The 22,547-nt window shown below is 42.1% G+C and overlaps 2 protein-coding genes across 2 annotated transcripts; one reads left to right on the top strand and one right to left on the bottom strand.

Annotated features, from left to right (window-relative positions):
- Nucleotides 1–3,905: 3,905 nt before the first annotated feature.
- Nucleotides 3,906–17,420, top strand: GNL2 (G protein nucleolar 2). Its single transcript, XM_026103689.2, has 16 exons — nt 3,906–4,104; nt 4,168–4,252; nt 6,010–6,104; nt 6,742–6,881; nt 7,993–8,177; nt 8,671–8,737; nt 10,046–10,204; nt 10,705–10,818; nt 11,549–11,677; nt 12,380–12,484; nt 13,010–13,168; nt 13,310–13,417; nt 14,330–14,766; nt 15,440–15,519; nt 16,252–16,349; nt 17,237–17,420. Exons 1-16 carry the CDS (start codon nt 4,041–4,043, stop codon nt 17,387–17,389), a joined length of 2,178 nt encoding a protein of 725 aa, XP_025959474.2. The 5' UTR covers nt 3,906–4,040; the 3' UTR covers nt 17,390–17,420.
- Nucleotides 17,421–18,675: 1,255 nt separating this feature from the next.
- On the bottom strand, nt 18,676–22,461 carry DNALI1 (dynein axonemal light intermediate chain 1). Its single transcript, XM_064525268.1, has 5 exons — nt 22,172–22,461; nt 21,930–22,099; nt 21,282–21,460; nt 20,841–21,005; nt 18,676–18,972 (listed from the first exon to the last, which is right to left on the bottom strand). The coding sequence occupies exons 1-5, from the start codon at nt 22,396–22,398 to the stop codon at nt 18,937–18,939; spliced, it is 777 nt and encodes a 258-aa protein (XP_064381338.1). The 5' UTR covers nt 22,399–22,461; the 3' UTR covers nt 18,676–18,936.
- Between the last annotated feature and the right edge of the window lie 86 nt (nt 22,462–22,547).

Here is a 22,547-nt window from a genome sequence, read left to right as displayed (position 1 = left end):
AAAAGTGGGGTCAAATCCCAATTGATGAAAAACTATCTAGAGAGTAGGAAAGTCTCTTCTAACGTAATTTGTCTACCCGCTGCCATCCAGAAGCTAAACGTACCTGCATAGATATCGGCATGGAAGTATCACTGCTGCTGGATTCTGCAGGGGTTCATGTTCTATAATTTGACTACCCATTTGTGGAACTGGACAAACAGTGCTAGATACACAGACAGCTAGACAGATACATCCATCATCAGAAACTCATTTGCACAGAATATGCCTTTATTTATACTGTCAAACAAATTGATGTTTACCCACTGGACAGATTTCTACCGCAAATTTGCAGGACAGTTTCTAGGTAGTTTACTTAGCTTTTGGTAATTCTTCCTGCATAATGGGTAGCAAAGGGCAAGGAATATTAACAGCTTACAATTGTGGGTTTGGAACTGTTTAATTTCTATCTCATTTGCTGAGATTTAGGAGCTGAGGCAGACAAATTTCACCAAACACATGTTGGTTGTTTTATGTTCTTACCCTCTCTGTATAATATAAATCCATATTTTTCATCAGCTACAGTCAAGTTAAATGTGTGCACACATACTTCTCAAACAATAATTTACTAGCCTTCTACCTCCACGGAGATGGAGGTAATGTATATACTTTTTAGTTCATGTTTATGTTAAAATGATTTCTCGCTCAGAAGAAATTTTCGCTTTGATTACAGGAAACATAGTAGGATAGTGAAACAGGTTATTCTTAATACTCTTATTTGGATTATATTGTCTGAAAACATTAGAGGGGATATTTTATATTAAGTCAATAGTCTTCAGAGAAAGAACTGTTAGGCCTAACACTTAAAAAAAAACCCTCTATTAAAATTACAAAAATACCAGGTATATATAACAATTCACTATAAATAAATCACTCCAGTGGCATTTATACACATGATAATATATGATATCCAACTGAATGCCAAACTATAGTTTAGATGGAGCAGCTTGCCAGAATCTCCACAATTTTTGAAGAGCAGCAGGATCTTAGTGAAAAAAACAGACACCCAGGTAGATACTAAATTGTTACTTACAGCAAAAGCAAAAATGGCTGGTTAGAGTCTTGTCTGCCATTCATCACTGACACGGCCCGCAAAAGGCCACAGGAAATCTAAGGACACATAAGCCTAAAATATACGGTGCAGCATATATTGTGTACAGCTTTCTGGAAAGAAGTCACCTTTCATCACTATTAAAATCATATCACAAAGGTAAAATATTTATACATAAATGCTTTAACTTACATATTCCTAATGACCATTTAATTCCCACGAGAGAGGTCTGCAGCACTGGTGCAACTTGGCAGAGTAATGCAGCAGGCTGTATAAGCGTGCGAGAACTGCACCGCATTGAGTGTGACCAGCTCCTTTCTTTCTGAGGGCTCGATTTAGATAAGCACCGAGCAGCCTGGCTGGTCAAAGTCCTTTTTTACCTTTTTGCCTTTTTTACTTGACTGCAGCGTTCTCCTCCTTCCTCCCTCTAGCTTTCCCCTGTTGCTTTTAGTTGCAGTTCTGGGAAATCTAAATCCAAGGCAATGAGAGCTGGGAATGCTCTTTTTTCTTCTGTTAAGGAGTCATCAAACCTCGAGTCTTTTGCCAAGGAGGCCTGTCTCCCACTCTTGTAAGCTGCATCCCTGAAAACCAACTCCCGAGGAACTGAGCTGCCAAAATGACTGTGGTGATAAATAAGCTAAGGTATCTTCTGCCCGTGCTTTGGAAGATTTTGAAGGCTAGCCATGAAACCCAGTTCTGTCTTTGTACTCTGCAGGGAACCACTGCAACAGGGAGTGTAAGATGGCTGATGTTCCCTATTAAAATAAAACAAAGTAGCTCAATACCACACTGAAAAATTGCTCTGAGTACAAGTCCAGTCTTGTTCTGAAGTCTTGGAAATCTATTTTTCCTTCATTTAATTGACAAAATCTGTAGACCATACCAGGAAGATGGTCCCTGCCAAAAATCAAACATCACTAGTTTTTAATAATACAATGGGAATAACCCCTCAGAACGTATGTAATTATGGCAATGAGTCATTCTGATGGCATCACATAACCACATTCAGTAGGATTCTGACAAGGAAGAGGCCACATAAAATTCAAAATGATTACAGTTCAACAGTGGTCGGGCTCGTCTTGTCAATGAAACTAAGGCAGTTTGGCAGATCTGATGGGCCTGGCATGTATCACTAAGCCCGCTGTCCTGTCTGGTACGCAATGTGGACAATGTACCACTGTAGCCAATTTAAAAAGAAAAAAATAAGTTAAAAAATGAAATGGGAGTATGCATCTATAGCAGAACACAAAGTTTGCGAATTGTGCATCAACGTACAATTAGTTTAGTAAAGTATCTGACTCATGTTATCAGATGTACAAATCCAATAACCACAGCTACAGAGATACTGCAAGTTAAATAGTAAGTTAGCCTCAGTAATGTCACTCTGGTTAGGAAAAACTTGAGAGAGAGGAGTGCAGCTGCATGAATTTATTCCAATTTGAATACAATTCCTGTATGTGTATACCAGTATATATCTTTTCTTATGGTAGGAAATACAGGATTGTAGCCCACTCTGATTTGTACGACAGCACCATATGCAAGTCTGGAGAAAGTGGTGCTGACTCATTGGTGCCAAAACTTTCAAACTGGAAATTCAACATATCAGCTCAGACTCAATTCCAATAAAAGTCCTCTGCGACATAAGCAAATGTCTAAAGCCAGCTATTTCTATTCTTTCAAAGAAAGAGACAGTAATTTTCTGGATGCATTCCAAGATATTTTGTTAACAATAAAAGTGTTTTCTTAAGGAAAAGGAAAAAAAGAGTGGGGGAGAATAGGGCAAGTATTACTCAACTATTTAGTCTAAAATTTGAAAATCAAAAGGATCTTCTGACAGATTGATATCAACTCTAATAGAAAACACACTTGTCCTGGGAAAACTCTTCTACATAAGCCTCAAGTCTGATAGCTTAAACAATTATCTACAATTTGGAATTAATTTTTTATGCCCACATCAATGTGTATTTTCGAAATGCCCAAGGCATAGATAATTCTATTAAGAAAAAAAACAGAACTCCTAGGCTTAACAAAAACAGACTGAGAATTCAAGACTGCCGTCTTACAAAACATCTCATAAGTCCTGACTAATTAGGACTACTTTGTATGACAGGGACTATGAACAATCTAAAAGCAAAATGCTGCAAATCATTCAAAGAACAGAATCTCAGAAGTTCTGTTATTGTTCTGGACTTAAAAGAGCTTTGGCAGAGCTGAAGGGAAATTGAACTAGTAGTGACTACTCTAATGCTAGTAAGTATTTAGAAATGATGGGCCCGACCTTCATTTTGGGGAACGATTTGCAGTGTGCTGGGCCGTTTGGCCTCAGCCCAGTCTCTGGAATAAATTATCACAGTTTCAGCGGGGCTTTGCTCGTTTCCCCTAGGTGAGGATCTTTCCAACATCTACTATAATCTGGCAGTGACACAAATGTAGCCTTAGACTTCAGATGCACAATTTGCCCAAATTTGATGTAAGCTGTTGCACTCTCCGTGCAATTCTTTACACGCACGGACAGTCACTGTTTCCACTCCTGATTTTACAGGATCGCAGCCAGCGGCCCAGGAGGAGCAGCCGCGGGGGCGGCGGGGCCCCGGGGGCGGCGGCGCTCGGGCCTCGGGCAGGGTGCTGGGGCCTCGCCCCGAGGCCGCGGTCGGGAAAGGCCCCGGCCCCGCCGCCGCCACCGGGCTCGGCCGCGCCGCGGGGGGGGCGTCGTCATGGCGACGCCGGTGCGGGTACGCCGCGCGTTGCCATGGCACCGCCCATGCCGGGGCGGGGCAACAGGGGTTGGGGGCGCCGCGCGGCCGGAAGCCAGGAGCCGTCGGAACTGCGCAAGGCCCGCGACCCCGGAAGTGCTCGTTCGCCGCCGCCTCTCTCTCCTCCCCGGTGCGGCGTGTGTGGTCGCGCCGTCCCGTCCGGTCGCCAGCCCCGCCGCGAGGCCGCCCCGAGCGCCGCGATGGTGAAGCCACGCTACAAGGGCCGCAGCACGGTGAACCCGTCCCGCGCCAGCACCAACCCCGGTAGGTGCGGGGTGGGGGGCCGCGCCGCGCCGGGCCGGGCCTGACGCCGCTTTGTCTCCACAGATCGCGTGGCGGGCGCGGGCGGACACAACATGCGCGACCGAGCCACCATCCGGCGCCTCAACATGTACCGGCAGAAGGAGCGGAGGTGAGAGCGGCGGGGCCGGGCCCCCGGGGCACCCCCGGGCCGGCAGAGAGCCGGCTGGGCAGGCGCGGCTGGGCGGCCCCGCAGCGCGACCGTCGGTGCCGCCACGTCCGGCCCGCGCTGCAGAGCGGACCGGCGCTGCCGGCAGCTGCTCTGGCTTGACGAGGCGCCTGTTTGCTGGAGCGGAGCCTCGGCTCTGCGTTCCCTGTGGTGCCGCGGGCGAGGGAGCCCTGCCGCGGACCCCAACGCACCAGCGATGTGTATCGGGGAACGCAGCTGGGAAACACATGAAACAGCAGCTGATACGATCTCACTGGAATGTCATGAAACCAAAAATGCCCAGTATTCGCTTGTTTAAAACTGCAGCATAACTCACAAGTACTAAGCTCCAAAATGTCTGAAAAGCCTGAGATCCATCTGGCTCTTCTAGGGAGAGATCCCAGTTCAGTCTGCTATGGAGCCATCACCAGCTCATAAACATGCCTCTCTGCCATGTTGCAGGTGCCGTGGGCTTTCCGAGAATGCTGGTTCAGATTAAGAGTTTCATTTTTGTTTTGCCAGATTTCACTTTGTTTTGATTAAAGACTGGAGAATACATACTTATTTTTAAAAAATCATAAATTTAAGCCAGGTCTCAACCTGGAAATCTGTCTTATGATCCTTGTTCTGCACAGGCAAATGGGTACAGCTAACTTAAAGAGTTCCATGTGAGTGCATGAGGTGTTTACTAGGAAATAGTACTCTGTTACTTTTGCGCCCTAGTAAGCCATTCATGGAGGAAAAAATAAAGTCTTCATGAAGTTATACTTTGGTCAAGCTGGAATGGGACTTAGAGGTTTTATTGAATTCAGCTGCAAGTGCCATCTGGTTTCTGAGATGGTTTGTAGGTAAATTAGAATAGTGTTTTTCTTTGTCCATCACATGGTAACTTTTATCCTTTGTCTTACAGCGCTTTACATGCTCTTTTGTGTCCCCAGGTAGATCTTACAAATATGCACAGTTACTTGTACTTAATAGTGTGGATTTTTTTTGGGGGGGGGGGGAGAGAACAGAATTCAAGATAGGAAAACTTCTAATGAGGTGCTTTTCAGAGGCATTGCTCCATGGTTTGGCACAGGGGAAGGAAAAAAAAAGGAAAGAAAAAAGAAATGTCAATCTAATTCATGGTCTTCTAACTGAAGTGACTGCAATGGGATACATTCCAGGCTGACCTTGAGCCAATGAAGAGTGATTCCTTCCCGTTGTAGTAATCAGTCTTTGTGGAAAGAAGGACTCACTTGCACAGCATACGTCAGTCGGTATGCCCTTCTCATTGGTATGCCTGTGCTGCCGAGCTTGCCGCTTTTGTGCAAACACAAAGGCTTGGATGGACCCGGAGTGAATGGAAGCTGGATTTTTACTCTTGGAAGGTGTCTTCTCCACCATCTAAGCCTGGACAGTGGTTGAAGTGGTGGATTGGGGTACTGGTTGCTAAGGAGGTTGTGGCACAGTGGGTAAGAATAGTTCTGGCATGATGACCTCATTCCAGTGTAAGGACATACACACTGGTTCACTCTGTTTCTCCTGTTCCATTGTTTAAATTACTCCGCTTTACAGGCGGTACTGTTGCTGGTAACAATTCCAGGGATACGTTTCTAGATTAATGGGACTGTGGATTTTGTTTTTTTTTTTTTTGGAGGGACTTCTGGTCTAGTGAACAAAACTTGCTAGACAGATGGGTGCTGCCCTTTAGCGCTTACATGTGTTCATTTGTCACTTAGAAACAAACGTGGTAAAGTGATTAAGGCTCTACAGTATCAGTCAACAGTGGCACCAGGCACCGTTGCAAGAGTGGAACCAAATATTAAGTGGTTTGGTGAGTTTTTCAACTTTCAGACTTGACAAGCTTAAAGACTGTTGAACTTTTGTGTGTTCGGAGGGTGTGTTTATGTCAACATTCTGGTCTCAGTGCTGCTGAAGGTGAAGGAGCCTCACTGTAGGCTGGGGTATAGGATGATGTAAGATAATGGGATCTGTAGGACATTTTGCATGTTCTTGTGGTGTTTGATTTCTGCACACTGCTTCAAAGTGTGTTTGTTTTGTCTACTTTGGTTGTCTTCCTGAGTTTGGGTTTGCTTTTTTATATCTATCTATCTATCTATCTATCTATCTATCTATCTATCTATCTATCTATCTATATATCTATCTATCTATATATCTATCTATCTATATATCTATCTATCTATATATCTATGTGTGTGTGTGTGTGTGTGTATGTATGTTGTGGCTTATGTATGTTATGTACAGTATGTATCCTCTATTTTTTGTCAGTGGTATTTTTGGTTCCAGATGGAGCACTGATGTTTTATTAGTGTACCCTTGATCTCTGAAGCAATTATCATGGGGAGTGTGTATATGTATGTATGTGTATATATATATATGTATGTGTATATATATATGTGTGTGTGTGTGTGTGTATATATATATGTATATATATATTTTTTTACATGCAGGAAATACTCGTGTGATCAAGCAATCGTCCCTACAGAAATTTCAAGAAGAGATGGAAACTGTCATGAAAGATCCTTACAGAGTGGTGATGAAGCAAAGCAAGTTGCCAATGTCCCTTTTCCATGACCGCATCAAGCCTCATGTGTGTGTCATTCATCTATGTAGAGTGAAGGCTGGGTTATGAGCATGAGCTGTCATGAATATTATTTATCTATGAAAACTATGCTGCATGTATTCAGTCTGGTGAAACGCTCTTTGATATGCTCCACAAGCAGGGGGATGATTTAGGGCAAATCACTACCTGGATGGGAAAGGATGTTCCTGAGCCTATCAGTTGGACAGCAAATGTAAAGGCAAAGAAACAGTGTACTACTTCCCTGTGAGAAGATCTGTATTATTTATTAGGAATTCTCATTTTCTGTTAGGAAATTTACCTTCTAATATTTTAAGGTTAGAGTGCCAGCTGAGGATGACTGTAGCAGCTTGCCACCTCGTGTTCTAATGTTTCTAATAGCTCATGTCATACATAGATCTTTTTTTTGAGCCAGCTTCACCCTGCTAATGCTCTTGCATGATGGATTTGAATTCCAGTATGTACTTTTTATCTTGAGTCAGAAATTCTGCATGCAAACTTCATTGCAAGTAGATCAAGTTTGTTAATACTAGGTTTCTTTTGTGATGTCTGGACTGTTATTTTGGACTCTTGCTAGATGTTTTTCATATGGAAACTTTCCAGGTTTATATAATAACATTTTTCCTTAATTTAGGTAACCTTTTTATCAGAGACTAAAATGTGCATTACAAAAACAAACAACTTCTTTTAGCTTGAATTATATGCACTTCCAAGAAAAGCTGGCATTCATTGCAGGCATTAAAACCTACAATTTTGACTGTAATTATCCTTGACAAAAAATCTGTGAATTTGGCAAGATTTGTGCACTTGTTAGAAAAACAAGAAATGATCAAAGATAGCAGCTAAATTTTTGTCATTGTAGCCTTAATTACATTTGACGACACTTATGGTGAAAGAACCGAAGCATAGTTCTCTGGCAAGTGTGATGTGTTCTGTTGCTTATTACATATCCACTTAGTTTCTCAGAGATTAAGTTGGAAAATTCAAACATTGTTAGGAAAGTGCCTATAACTCTTGTCAGAGGTTGCAGAGTAGCACTGTACTAAGGTCTTGTACACTGCATGTTGTGAGAGATGGGGGGAAAAAAGTTTGTTTTTTTTACCAACTTGTCTTTTGTTAGACCTCCAGAGTTCACATTCTTGACACAGAAACATTTGAAACAACATTTGGCCCCAAATCACAGAGGAAGAAACCAACTCTTTCTGCAAGTGATGTGCAGTCTCTGCTGGAGAATGCAGAAGCCTCATCAGAATCTTATGACCAGGACAAGGACCGAGACCTCGTGACAGAAGACAGTGGTGTCAGGTAAATAGCAAGAAGTTATTTATTGTTTACACTTCTGAACAGCCAACTTTATTCAAAAGAAGAAGGAAAAGAAAAAAAGGCTCCTAGTACATCCATCAATGCTGTTAGCATATAGTGAATAAGCAAGCAAAATTAGTTAAATTTGACTGGTGTCATATAATCTTTTGTCCCTGTATATTTAAGCAAATGGTTGTTTTTATTGGAACCTCCTGTCTTCATTAGTAATTCATTTACTCTTGCATGTCTGAATATCCCCAAGCTCAGATTTTGCATTAGACAGGAAACCAACTAATGTGTAGATATGACCCTCTAAAACAGTATATGTTTGTAGAATCTTTCTGCAGATGGGTAGGCTTAAAAAAAAAAAAAAAAAGCCAAATCTCAGCTCTCTATTATTTGGGCCTCATTTCCTCAGTCTGCAAATGGTTATGGAGAAGACAGCACTGTATCTCTGTTACTGCGGTTGCTGATGTCTCTGGTAATCCACTTCCAGGGATGAAGCACAAGAAGAAATATTTAAGAAGGGACAGTCCAAAAGAATCTGGGGTGAGCTCTACAAGGTAAGCAACACTTACGATTTACAACAGACATGCATCTGCTTTTGTGTTTAAGTCATGTGCTTCAGCACTGTGCTGGAAACATCACACAGTGATAATCAGAAAAGATCTGAAAACCCTTTATTAATCTTGCCTTTGTTAAGGAACCTTTGATACAACTGAATTTGTTGTTTTCAAAGTTGGCTAGAAGCATTAAGATTTTCTTCATGCAGAAATGTCCCAAGTGTGTAACTCCCTTGCTGTTTTGCTGTCAGCTTAATTGAATTGGCTGACTTGAAACAATACTTTTTTTTTTTTAATATTGGTCTGCTACTAAGATGGTAGTACAACTAGAATGGGGGGGGGGGGCGGGAAACAGCTGTAGGAGGGGATAGAGATTCTATGTGACTGACTTCATTCTGGAGCTTGTGTCCCAATGGGATATATATCCCCAGAAATATATAATCTAGAGAGAGACTGGCATAAGCCTCTCTGGGATTCTTGGGGCTTCACCACAAGTAAACCAGTCAGATGTCCTTAAGTTTCTTTAGGCTAAAAACATCTGGCAAGTTGACAGGGTTTTCTCTGGAAGTCTCTGACCCTCGGTTCCCCTTCTTGAGTCATCCCAACTACCAGAGAATGAATTATGGTTGTAAGAGCACAGTTTGCCTGTGGTCAGTAACTGTTAGATGTGAAATTGCTTGATTTCTTGCTCTGGATTTCTGAATGTAGCTTAAAACCTTCCCATTTAGATCTAAAAGTGCTAGGAATGATAGAGCAAAACAGATTTCAGTAAGACGCTGCCAAAAATGCAGGAAATAGCTGTGAAACAAATTCACTTGGCTTGAAGCAAGTCATAAAATGACAGCTCCCTGCTGTAGATGCTTAGTGGACTAACAGCGGGTTCCTACTTGTTTGTGCGTTTCATACTTATCCAGAAAACACTTTTTATATCATGATCCTTTATGAAATGGCAGAATTGAATTGCTGTGAAATGGATGGAGAACACTGTTTTTTGTCTACTAAAGTAATTAACTTACCCCTCTTGGTGAAGTTTTTACTTTTCCAAGTGCTGCGAGCATCCTCCTAGTACATAAGAACAAGTAAACACTTTAGTTGTCCAGCCTGGATTAGGGGGAGTGTAGCAGAAGAGAAAGTAGGGGATCAGTGGATATTAGTCTGAGCTTCACTGGTCTATGGAGAAGTAACAGTTGTTCATCATGGATGCAAGGTTTTTAGCTTAATGATGTCTTTTAGCAAATCACTAGTTTTCTTTCTGGAGGTGCAGATGTCTTACTCTGTAATGTCCTTTTCTTCTGTGTTATTTTTCAGGTGATAGACTCATCAGATGTTGTCGTGCAAGTTCTTGATGCCAGGGATCCCATGGGTACTCGCTCCCCTCACGTGGAATCCTACCTTAAAAAGGAAAAACACTGGAAACATCTCATTTTTGTTCTGAACAAATGTGATCTTATTCCTACTTGGGCTACAGTAAGTTCTGTCCTGCCTGTTACTCCTTGGACTTCTTGTTCTAATTCTGTTGCTGGTCCTCATGCTGCTCTCAGAGGGCGTAATGTAACAGTGGGTCAATGGGAACTCTCTGCTTGCCTGCTGTAAAAGTAACAATTGCAGTGTAAATCTGTCCAAGTTTGGCTCAGTCAAGCAACAGTTGCTAGCCCCACATTCTCTACTTCCTCTGTCTGGATTTAACCCTTCAGCTGATGTCTCCAGAGTATGCAAAATGTTAGTCCTCTTAAGATCCATATCCACCACAGCTGGTCTGTTTTATATTGTTAAGCTAATTAGTTTTAGCTAGCAGTGAAGGTGTTTGGGGGAAACTTTGACTTTTATTAAAACAGTAAGTCAGTGCCTTTAGCTGTTAAGTTGGTGAAATGCTTCAAAGGTTCTTACATAGTAATTTTCATAGGCAATTGCATTCAGGACCCATGTGAAGATCAGGATTCCTAACTCAGCTATGTCTTCCTCTTCAGAAACGCTGGGTTGCTGTCCTCTCTCAGGAGTATCCAACACTTGCTTTTCATGCCAGTCTCACGAACCCTTTTGGCAAAGGAGCCTTCATACAGCTTTTAAGGCAGTTTGGAAAGGTACAGAACTTTGTGGTGTTGGTGTCTGGATTTCTTTTTTTTATTAAGTGTTTTCTGTTAGTGAATGATTCCCTCTACAGCGCTCCCTTCATTGGAGAGCAAATGGAAAATGTTTCTTGCTGAGAGTGGTTCAAAATGTTTGTCAAACTGAGCAGATCCGGTAAGAGTTACTTTGACCACAAATCTCTGGTCTAGGTTTCTTATAGAAAGAGTATCCTGTTGATGCTCCTAAGAAACACTCAAATGTTTAAAACTGGTCTGAAATATGTCCCTTTCTTCATGGCTTGCATGTATTCTCTTAAGATATTTTTCCTTTTAAGTGTCTTCATCCTCTTGAGAGAGATACTTTATTGCCTTGGTTAGATATGCTGTCTTGAGCAAATACAAACAGAAGCTGGCTTTCTCAACCTAAATGGCTTCTAGCTTGAGGCATCCACAAGTAGTTTTACAGCAACAAAGAATGCGAGAGGTTCACTTTTCCCTTTTGAAATAGGTGTCTGCAAATATTTTCTTAAACGCTTGGAGTTCTTCAATGACCTGTTAGTTTTACCCTTATACATTTCTCCTAATAGAAAGGAGCTGATCTCATTTTTTTGATCTGGTATACTTTGAAGCTGTATTTGTTTTCATTATAATGAGGACAGTAACTGCTCAGTTGTTGTAAGTTTTAGAACCTTAAGAGTAACTCTGCCTTTCTCTGAGTTCTTAAAGGTGTGTTATTTCTTAACAGTTGCACTCTGACAAGAAACAGATCAGCGTGGGTTTCATTGGTTATCCAAATGTTGGCAAAAGCTCGGTGATTAATACATTGCGGTCTAAGAAGGTCTGCAGCGTGGCCCCCATCGCAGGTGAAACAAAGGTAGGAAAAAATCCCTGTATTTGAGATAAAAATTAATTCTGGAAGTGCATTGCAGGAGGCAGAACTTATGTAAAAGTAGTTGTTGTTGCTCAGTGACGTTTTCAAGGTCAACACTTGAACTATACAGGCTATGTGACCCTGGATCTAAGGAGTGGCTGACCATCAGGCATTGCTCTGGAGCACTGCTAGTGGAAAGCTCCCTGTGTCTGCTAATTTCCTGGTATTGTAGTGCTGTGATCTGAATGCTCAGCTGCCCTAAATCAGTGATTGAGTGTGTTTGTGCTGTCAGGCTCCGTCAGTGCTAGTTTTCCAACTGTGTTCTTCAAAAATATGACAGTAAATAAGAAGGGAAAAGTTACAGAAACATTCTTTTATAGCCTGTTCCCTTTGCTTGTAAATATAACTGAAGTTAAAGATCAGGAAAGAACAAAAACTGAATATCAGAGTTTGTCAGGAATGTAATTTCTTCATTTTGGTCCTGTGAGTTAATATTTTGATACATTAGGTATAGCATTAGCTGATACAGAAGCAGAAAGGTGCAATATATGTTGGTTAGCTAACAAATATGCCAAGGTTTATTATGTTTCTGAGTGTAATACCAAGTTCCTAAGATGACTCCTGTATGCTGTTACCACGCATCTAAAAAGCGGAACCAATGGCTATGAATGGAAGGAGGTAGCATGGAGACTATCAATCTTTCAGGTGTGGCAATACATTACCTTGATGCGGCGAATTTTTCTCATTGACTGCCCGGGTGTAGTTTATCCATCTGGAGACACAGAAACCGACATTGTACTGAAGGGAGTGGTACGTATCTGCGCTAAATGCTGGGAAGTCTTTATGGTTGTCAGTGTGATGGGTTCAGAGAACTAATACACACTTTTACCTTCAGAAGTAATAACTTTGGAATTATTTATTGCAAACTTTAGAACGGGGGTGTCTAGAGCAGAAATTGTCTTTATATAGCTCTCCAAGAGCCTGAGCAGGCTGTACAATTGTTCCTTTTTATGCAGAGGGAAAGTTTAAGATTTACCATTAAGATGCATTAGCTTAATAGTCGGTATGAAGGAGAATGGTGACACCTGAGCCTTATGTCATCTCCCTGAATTGCTTTCTGGTGCAGAAACTGTCCTGCATGTGTGTGTTAAAATAAATAAATAAATAACTTAAGTTTAGGAAGGGAAGGTTTTTTTATCTGAAGGAATGGTGGCAGTGATTGAAGAATGGAAACTGAACTTTCATCACAGATAGGCTTGCTTAAAGCATTTGAGCTTTTGTACAAAGATCCATGTTGATGTTCCAAAGGATTGATTTTCTGCCGTTCATTTTTAGGTTCAAGTTGAAAAGATTAAGAGCCCTGAAGATCATATTAGTGCAGTGCTGGAAAGAGCGAAACCAGAGTACATCAGAAAGACATACAAAATTGATTTCTGGAAGGATACGGAAGACTTCCTTGAGAAGCTTGCTGCTAGGACTGGAAAACTGCTAAAGGTGAGACAACTTTCTGCATTTGCAGGTGGGAAGAGTATGTGGGCCATGTTCCGGCACTGAACATGGGAGCTATGAGGAAATACAAAGATGGTATGTTTGGCCCTGCAAATGTGGACAGAAATTATTATTAGATTCTTTCAGGGTGGCGAGCCTGATGTGCAAACGGTGAGCAAGATGGTTCTCAATGACTGGCAGAGGGGCAGAATTCCATTCTTTGTGAAGCCACCTAATGCAGAAGCAGGTCCACAGGTGAGAATGTGATGCTAATGCCTATCCCTGTTCCTGCAAATAATGGGATCTGTCTTTCTCTTGCATATCATTCAGGTTTTTTTAATAGTATTCACTGTTGTAACTTGGGCGGTGCACATCTCAAGCTCTGCTTTAATCTGATGATTCAGGTGACACTCACATGAATTTGGTAAATACATGGAGAGGACAAGGTAGCTCTGTTCTGTTTTACACTGAGCTGTCTTACAGTCATCTGACTAGCAGAAATGTCAGTAATTATCACTGCCTTCAGTGTGTTACGCTTTTTCCAGAGAGAGAAAATGGAAATTGCTCTCCTGAGACTCTGTTGCTAGAGAATACTCTGTTTTGCAATAATGTCAGACCCAAGTTTGCTATTGCATTTCATTCCATGCAGCCTGATGTGCTGTGCAGCATCTGAATGGAAATTACTTTTATGATTATTCTGGAGTCATTAAAACTCCTTGATTTGTTTCTAACACTTGAGGGGCAGGGGGGGGGAAGAGTCAATTTTTCTTAAATTGCCTTTTCTACCATTGGCTGTCCTCCAGGGATTGTTTATGTGTGCAGTCATACCCATAGCCTTCTGACTGTTAATGTATTTTCTGGAATTATTTACAATGCTTTCAGACCTTCTGTGCCTTCTTCCCCCCACAAAGGAATGAAGTTGAATGAGAACAGCTAGGATAGATAAAGGCTAGTACCATTTTGTAAGATTCTGCATTTGAAGACACTACTTGCTTACAAATCAGCTTTCTGCTCGCTCTTTTTCCTGCTCCCAGAGGCTGCTGCTGTAAAAAACATGGCAGATCCAAAATGCAGGAGGGGTGATACAAAGTGTATATTTATGTAGTAGGGAGATGCTGGGTCAGACTTCGTTTGTGGATAATGGATCCATTACACTCTTTCTTGTAGCCTCCTGCATTGGAAGTAGCAATGGCATCAAGCCAAGATAACAATGAGGAGGAAATCTCTGAGCCAGTAGCATCGAATGTGGAGCCAGCAGAAGAGAAAAACAATACAGACACTGAAATGAAGCAACTTATGTCACATGTCCGGCAGAATTTTGGGAGGATTAATGTGGCGCCTCAGTTCTCAGAAGAAGACCTGGTTCCTGTGGATGTGTCAGGCTTTGATGAAACAGACAGTGATTCTCCTGCAGAGGAGGAGCAGGAAGAGGAGGAGGAGGAAAATGAGCAACATCAAGACTCTGCAGCAGAGGAGGAATCACAGTCAGCTGTACAAGATGCCAGGGAGAGCTCTAAGGCAGTTATTAAGGCTTTGGAGGAAAAGATTGCAAAATGCAAAAAATTCCTGGATAAAGCCAAAGCCAAGAGATTCTCAGCAATAAGGTATCTGATTCTGCTCAGTGACTTAAGTATTCCACAGGAAAAAATGGTTAATGTGGTTCTACTGTAGTTGCACTCCGCTCATGACTTGCTGGGCTGGTTCCTCTGTGTTAGGATTGCCACAACATATCTAGTTTAGCTATAAATATTGGAAACTTGACTAAGCAGCAGGGGTTTTTGTTTTTTGAAATATTTAAATAAGTTTTCTATTTGCCATCCTAACCAAAAGTGTTCTTGCCTTTGGAAAGCTGCTTCTTAGGCTATTGATTAGAAACCTGTTGGTACTCTAGGTAGCAATAACATTTCCTTGGATCTCTTTTTGATGTTGAGTTCATTCTTGATTAATATCAAGGCTGGTGTTCTACTTGGATATGCCACTTCAGTCTCCGCACATGTACGTGCGTATCCTAGCTGATACAGCAGGCTCAGTTTTGGCAAAACTCACTCCTCAGCTTTAAGGACAAAACTGTTGAAGCTAAGTGTTTTATTTTGTCCCTTTGGGCACTGCACAAGTCCACTAACTACAGAGACAAGATGACTGGAGTATGTTTTCTAGGTGCAAAGGAGGTGGCTTTCCTGAAAGGCTATTAGGATGTGTTGGAGGCTGACCATTTCTAAAAGATGGCTGCATTTTTGGACTGTGACACTGTTTCATTGCTTATTTTCTCTCTTGTAGAATCCCGAAACAGCTGAGCGAAAAAGTATTTGCAAAATCTGAGCAGAAGTCCGAAGAACCCAAAGAAAATGAAGACAGAGGTAAACCAAAAGACTGAGATATATTCCAAGTGCAGATTTGAAAATCCCAAGAGGAAGAGAAGAGAGGGAGTTGAAGAGATAAGAGTTCGTTAGTTCCTGACTGAAAGTTCTTTCCCTGAAGCTATTTAAATCTGTCCATCAGCTAACCTAAGGGCTTCCTGGTGATCTTCCAGTCGCCTTTTTGTAGAACACCTGTCTGTATAGTAAGATGATATGTCGCTCTGCCAGTGAATGAAGGTAAAGTGAAGGCCAATGTTGAATTCCCAGCAGAATGGTGTTACTAGCAGACTGCAGTCTGAGCAACTTCTGTTCCACATGGTGTAATGTTCTGCAGAAGGTGGGGTGGAAGGGTTTCATGATGTTATAAAAGCATGGGGATACTTCAGGTGATGGATTTTACTGTGATGACTTACAAGAGTCTGTGGTTTTGGTTTCCAAGTCTGATTAAAGGCAAAGTAATGTGGAAGAACCTTATTCTGACAGTACAAGAGTAAGAAACTTTTCTAGACTTGCACAGTGCTTTAAACAGCCTGCTGCTGAAGAGCAGCTTTCATAGTTGAGTGATTCTCTGGTAAGGAACATGCATGCTGTTTTGGTAGGAGCTATTATAATGTAACCAAAGCAATGCTTTGCTGAAGTAGACAGGATGGTGACACAAACTCCAGTCTTAAGTTCTGCAAACAGAAGAGGGGTTTGGAAGATGCTAGAGTATGTGATCTGTGCTGTTTGTAGGCTGCACAGAGAAGAGAAGAAAAAGAAAAGCAGAAGAGGAGGAGGATGAAGATGATCGTTTGGGTAAACAGCCTTGCAAGAAACTTACATCCAAAGAAGTAAGTGTGATCTGTAGTACAAAAAATAAGAGAAGGAGTAGAGCTAGCTTTCTTCTACATAATTGCCTGATATCATTTAAGAGCTTTGAGACTTAGCACTGGTAGGAGGGAGAGAGGACAGGGCCTGTAGGTGAGGTAGGGCGAATGGGAAGTCAGCATGGCCTGCTACTGACATGGGAGATGTGACAATAGTGTGATCCAGCTGAGTATTTTTCCAAGGTAAATACAAGGGTACAGCAGGAGTGTTGAAATGGAGAATTCTTTCTACATAACTGTTCTGCTTTCAGTCTTAGCTTGTCCACTGATGCTGGTAAGAAAATAAGGGTCTAAATGCTGGGAGACTGGAGGATTTGGATCTAGATAGACAAGAGTCAGTGGCTGTTCAGTTCTGGCTACAAAGAAAGCTGCTACTATTTCCTGTACTTGTTAGTCAAGTCTGAACAATTCTCTTTGATGCAACTTAAACACTAAGCTAGATAGTGTGCTTGTAGGACTTTGAAAGTGACTTGTAAGCACATCTTGTGCAGCGAGTTTCTCTTAGAGAATTGCTATGAACTGCTAAAACTGTCAAAGGGGAGAAGACTGGAGTTTGTTCATGGTGTATGCTCTGTTGAAGACTTCTGTGTGACTGTGTACATCAGTTTGCTTCCTATATTTTGTTTATTACTTTTGAAAAGATGAAAGCATATCCTCATTTTTAACAATTTATTAGTTGAGGGGGGGAAATTCCATATAGATGCCCATGTATTCACATGAATAACGTTTGGTATGAAACTGTATCTTACTTAAATACTCAGAAGGTACACTGAATATCCATTGAAAGAATGTAAATGAATTCAGGCTACAGATAATGTGGATTTGCTAATGAGTTTTGTGTGTAATTGCAGAGGAGACGAGCTGAGAGGCAGCAGCGCTCCAAGAAAGTTGGAGTCCGGTATTATGAAACTCACAACGTGAAAAATAAGAATAAGAACAAGAAAAAAAAAAGTGGCTTGGAGGGACAAAGATCAAAGCAGAAGAAATACAAACATAAGCAATAACTGGTGGTTCTATTAAATTTTACATAAAACATCTCTAGTATGCAGTGACTTTTTTTTATATAAAACTTGTAGTTCCTCTTCAAAGCCTGATTTGATTTGTCTGTCTTGTTCCCAGCAGTAGCATTACCCTCTTGGTTTTTTATGTAAATAGAGATCCTGGTATTTCCACATCACTATCTAAGGTCAACATACATTGCATTGCCAAAACAACCTGAGATACTCTTCAGCAGACAGGGTAATGAGGCTGTTCAGATCTTTTCTTTTTTTTTTTTTTTTTTTTTTCTCCTTCCCTGAAAAGTAGCGTTTACTGAGTTGTTCATATGACTGTAGAGAATCATCTTCCCAATGTCTGCTTTGTATGTATATAACCAGCTAGTTATACAGGTACCTCAAGGAAAGACTTCATTTGCTTCTGTTGTGAAATGATGCTTGGAGTGGCATCATACTTCTTTGTTTCAATCTTAATTGTTAAGCACATAAAGGACTTCTAGTATTGCTCATCTGAGCTTACTATTTTGACAAAGGCTTTTGATGTACAATTAACACCAACTTACACATACTCACAGGAAACATCCTCTGTCCAAAAACTACCTGTAATTTGATTAATAGTGAATGTGACAACTATATAATATTAATCCTAAAAAATATCCTATTTTATTTAATTTTGAAGTGTTGAACAGTGTTCCTATTACCAGGCATACGGACACTAAAAGAATGTTTCACAGCAGCCTTCTGTCCTCTGCCAACGCATGTACTCACATACTGTTGAACTGAAGTTGTAAGCCCATGCCTGCTTATTACAATGCTTAGGAACTTACAAGTTCCATCTCTAATTTATATATCCTTAGCAGTAGTAAGGGCAGTAGGATTGCAATGAGAGGTGAAGATTATGGTCAGCTTCTGCCTTTGTTAAGTAGTATGTGAAGAACATAAGATAGCATGATAAAGGGGCCTAAGTTGAGAAAAAGTAATAAAAGGACAGCAATTTTATGTTATGCAACAAAGGTCAGTTTTAACCTCCTGTCTCCTCTCAAAAACATATTTGACTCATAAAAATAAAGCAAGCTGGTTCTTGAATTGTTTGTATACGGTATAACTAGATGTGCTTCTTAATGACACATCTTAATGAATTCAAACCTACCTTTTTGCTATCTGAGTACTTGATGCTAAAATGAATATATAAAAGATACTTTTTTCACTTTTGTATTAATTATAGACATTTCATAATTGTTGTTGAAATTTATACAACATTTTCAAATTAAGAATTTTACACAGAGGCTTGCATGTGGGGAAAAAAAAAGTTTATTAGTATATTGCTTTGAAGGTCACATAGCATATTATCAGCAGGTACGTCCCAGACAGGTTCACCATTTAAGAGGCTGAATGCTAAGATGGCATTGAAAGGGAGAATTAATACAATTACACTGCCTTCAGTTACTGGTAAGTGAAAATTCAGGGTTGTTTTTTGAAGACAGATCTTTTTCACTAATTGCAAACTTCTTGCTTTGACAGTTCTTTTGAGCACTGCCAGGAGGATAAGAAGAAAACTACTTATTTGGTGCAATGATGCCTTCAAGTTGGGCCTGAAAACAAATGAGACAGTAAGCTAAATTAGCCTCAATCTAAAAAATAAACCCACATTGCTGAAAAGCGATAAATTGTTATATATTCAAAGCGAGGAGCTGAAGGATGCTGCAATACTTCAAGAGAAGCAGGCCAGGGTTTTTTTCCCCTGGTTATTTCATTTCTTATTACATGTTTTATAAATTAACTTTTCATTCTTGGCATGCACACTTGTTGCATTCTGAGAGAAGAAAAGAGCTGGCCTTGGTTCCATACAATGAAAGACTCGTTTTATAATGTAAAGCATTGAAAAGGAAATTAAAGAAAAGCTGTTGAAACAGTGGTCTGAGTGCTCTGATTTCAGGCTGGCCTAGTTTGCTAAATTAAATATTTGGCTCTTGGGGGTTTGGAACACAAGCTCTGACTCTGGGACAAAAGGAACTGGAAGCAGCAAGTTTTTTCAGTTACTGAGACAACTTGATGCCCAATTAGTAGATTGATCAGCGAGCTACCAATGCTTAGGGAGCTTCTGGTGTACGAAGCTTCAAGGACTCGCAGCTTGTCCTCTTTCTATAGCTGCCATCAACATAAACTACAACAGTGGTGTATATATACAGCTGTTAAAATATTTCTAGTTCAAAGAAGAAACACAGATTCAGTGGCAACACATCTTTAATCTAACAGTTACTTCACTTTATGTCCTAAAACAGTTCAAGATAGCCTGAAGATGTTAATGGTTTAGATAAGAAAAACTAAGAATGTTAAAGATGAGGAAAGCAGGTGAGTGTAAAGTAAATTTCTAGACAGGTTAAAGATTGTTTCTGATTACATTTTTTCTTTACTCAAAAGCTGATTTATTTTTTTCCCCCAACAGCAAAGAAATCTGCTTTTGTCAAACTGAAGGTGTCTTGGCTGCTGAAGAAATAGTAGCATGCACAAAGTTACTCCTGTCCTATGCAAATCAGTTTCAGTGATCCAGTCAAGAGCACAATAGGACAAATTGCATCACCATTCTCCATGACAGCATGTTAGCAACCAACAGGTGAATAGGACAAATACTTTTACCTACAATATAGTAATCACACTTTAAAACTTTAGCAACTTAGAAACCCAGTCAATAGTGTGTGCTTGCCCTTAAGCTTTGCTATCGCCTGTAGCTGTGTTATGTGAGATGGAGACTGGAATTTTTGAGAAAATATGATGACAGTGCCACCAAGTTTCCCTGGGGGATTTGACCCTACAGCTAAAGAGTTTTATTAGAAGAATATATAATAAATTAAATCCATACTACAAATGCACACCTGGTTCTCTTTTAACTATTCTGGACTGTACTACAAGTTCACAGTCTTTAGATTTGTAACAAATGCATCTATTCAGGAGCTCTTCGAACACATTGCAGGGGTGCCTCTGATCCATAAATACAAAGAGGAGATCAACAATTGATAATTCCACATTTGGTGTCTAGGTCAAATAGCATTAATTAAAATCTGCTACAGTAGAGTCTGCCCACTGTACACCAAATAAGTGATGCCTTATGATGAGGACTAGCATCCATAAGGGAAGAAAGAGAATGCTACTTCTCCCACAGAGATGAGAATAAAATAACCAAATACATGTTTTAAGGATGTAAGTCATAGACTAATCTTGTGCATTTTTTTTAGTTGACCTTTCTATCTGGGTTTGGAAAATTACTGACAGAGCAAGGAAGTAAAGCCTGCAGAAACACATTTTCCCCATTTCATTGAGAATTTAAAGAAGGCAGGACATTACTACAAATGTATCATAAATGCAACTACTGAAAAAAAAATAAGGAAAAAGTTTTTTTACATCTTATTATTCACAAAAGGAGAGGTTTTCCCACCAGTGTTTGGAATCAGTCTTTACTAACCTTTAGCTGCTGATTTGTTCGTTTCAGGAACTGGACCTCTTCAGTGTGTTTCTTTTCCTCTGTCTGTCGCCTTTCATTTTCACGTTTTTCAATAGCTTCACATTTAGCTTTCTGTTCATTCACTTGCTTTTCCAACTCCCGCTTTTCTTCTTCTAGCTCTGCAATCTTGGAAAAGAGTATAGATCTCTCAAATTTGCTTTGTTAATAAGCAATTTCCAATTAAGATAGGATCAAATTGTATGTTGTACAGTACTAGAGGTATAACAGATAAATTTATGGACTACGGTTAAGCCCTACAGAAACAGTAAGGTAAGTAGTTTGATGATCTTTACTGCCATCCAGTGGAAGTAGGAGTAACTGATTTTATATAAAATGTATGTAAAATCCTTACGCTGTATCATATGCAGAAAGCTACCTTATGAGGTTAACAGCCCAGCTTACTCTTTTCTCCATGTCAGATTTGCCTTGCTCAGCTTGTAGCGCCTTCCGCATGCCAAAGGCAACGCTGCTCTCATACAGAGTCTGATAAGCAGCAATTGTCATTTGGATTTCGTCCCGGACTCGAAGCAGCAACAGCCCTCGCTCTGCACAGTTAATCGTCGTTTCGCGGATCAATTCATCTTTAAACGACAGGTACAAAAAGACAGTTAAGGCAGTCACTACATTTGTTTGGGAAGGCTGGATACCTGCGGGGTCCACAGCTCGTTGCTTTTACCCATCCTCTGCAGCACAAGAGCGCTGTGGATTTACTGGAGATGGTCACGATTTCTGTTTTACTGTTACGTTGTGGGTACAGCTAGCAGAAGAAAGGAGGGGCACGGAGCAGTCCGTGGTAAACTGTGGTAAGGACAGGGGCAGGAAGCAGTTTGCTGGTACATTATGGTAAGGACGGGGCACGGAGCAGTTTGTGGTAAGTTATGGTAAGGACAAGGGCACGGAGCACTGGAAGCGCAGCGGCACGGACCGAGGAAAGGCCCCAGAGCAAACCCCCCCCCGGGAGCTCGCGGGCCTTTCCCGGGGGCTCTCCGACCCCGGGCGAGGGCGGGGGGCCCCGGGGGCGGCGGTGTCCCGGCGGCGGCGGCCGCGTACCGAAGCACTGCGAGTAGAGCTCGCGGCGCACGGGGCAGATGCCGGTCTCCCGCGCCTGCCGCTGCTGCAGCCGCAGGTCGAGCTGCTCCTGCAGGCGCACCACGTCGGCGCGGGTGCTGGGGGCGCCCGACACCTCCTGCACCCAGAGCCGGCCGTCCTCCGCCCACTCCCTGCACCGGAAAGCACGGCCGTCAGGGCGGCGCCGAGCCGCGGCCCGCCCGCCGCCGCCCGCCGCCCCTCACCGCGGCGGCAGGATGGCGTTCAGCACCTCCCGCGCCGGCTGCGCGGGCTCGGCGGCCGTGCCGGGCCGCGGCGGCGGCAGCGCCCCCTTGGGCGGCCGCGGAGGCGGGGCCGAGGCGCTGCCACCGCCACCGCCGCCGCCGCCCGCCCGGGGCCCGCGCCGCTCCGCGCGGCGGCTGATCAGCACCGGCGGGTCGTAGCGCAGCAGCGAGTCCGGCGGCGGGATCATGGCGGCCGCTCGCCGCGCGCCGCCGTCGCCATGGCGACCGCGCCTCGCCGGGGGCGGGGCGGGCGCTCTGCGCGTGCGCGGGAGGCCGCCGCGCTGCGCGCACGCGCGGGAGCGGGCGATGCGGGGCCGTCTCCCCCCCCCCCCCCCCA

This window comes from Dromaius novaehollandiae, chromosome 23 (genome assembly GCF_036370855.1).
Source record: "Dromaius novaehollandiae isolate bDroNov1 chromosome 23, bDroNov1.hap1, whole genome shotgun sequence".
NCBI classification, from domain to species: domain Eukaryota; kingdom Metazoa; phylum Chordata; class Aves; order Casuariiformes; family Dromaiidae; genus Dromaius; species Dromaius novaehollandiae.
Note: the sequence above shows the minus strand (reverse complement) of the source record. Positions and strands in the feature narration are given on the sequence as shown.

Coding starts and splice junctions, on each gene's coding strand:
- GNL2 (XM_026103689.2), top strand. CDS start 4,041: ATGGTGAAGCCACGCTACAAGGGCCGCAGCACGGTGAACCCGTCCCGC. Junction 10,819..11,548: donor TTTTAAGGCAGTTTGGAAAG/GTACAGAACTTT, acceptor ATTTCTTAACAG/TTGCACTCTGACAAGAAACA. Junction 13,418..14,329: donor ATGCAGAAGCAGGTCCACAG/GTGAGAATGTGA, acceptor TCTTTCTTGTAG/CCTCCTGCATTGGAAGTAGC.
- DNALI1 (XM_064525268.1), bottom strand. CDS start 22,398: ATGATCCCGCCGCCGGACTCGCTGCTGCGCTACGACCCGCCGGTGCTG. Junction 22,100..22,171: donor AACGCCATCCTGCCGCCGCG/GTGAGGGGCGGC, acceptor TTTCCGGTGCAG/GGAGTGGGCGGAGGACGGCC. Junction 18,973..20,840: donor GAACAAATCAGCAGCTAAAG/GTTAGTAAAGAC, acceptor ATTTGTTTTCAG/GCCCAACTTGAAGGCATCAT.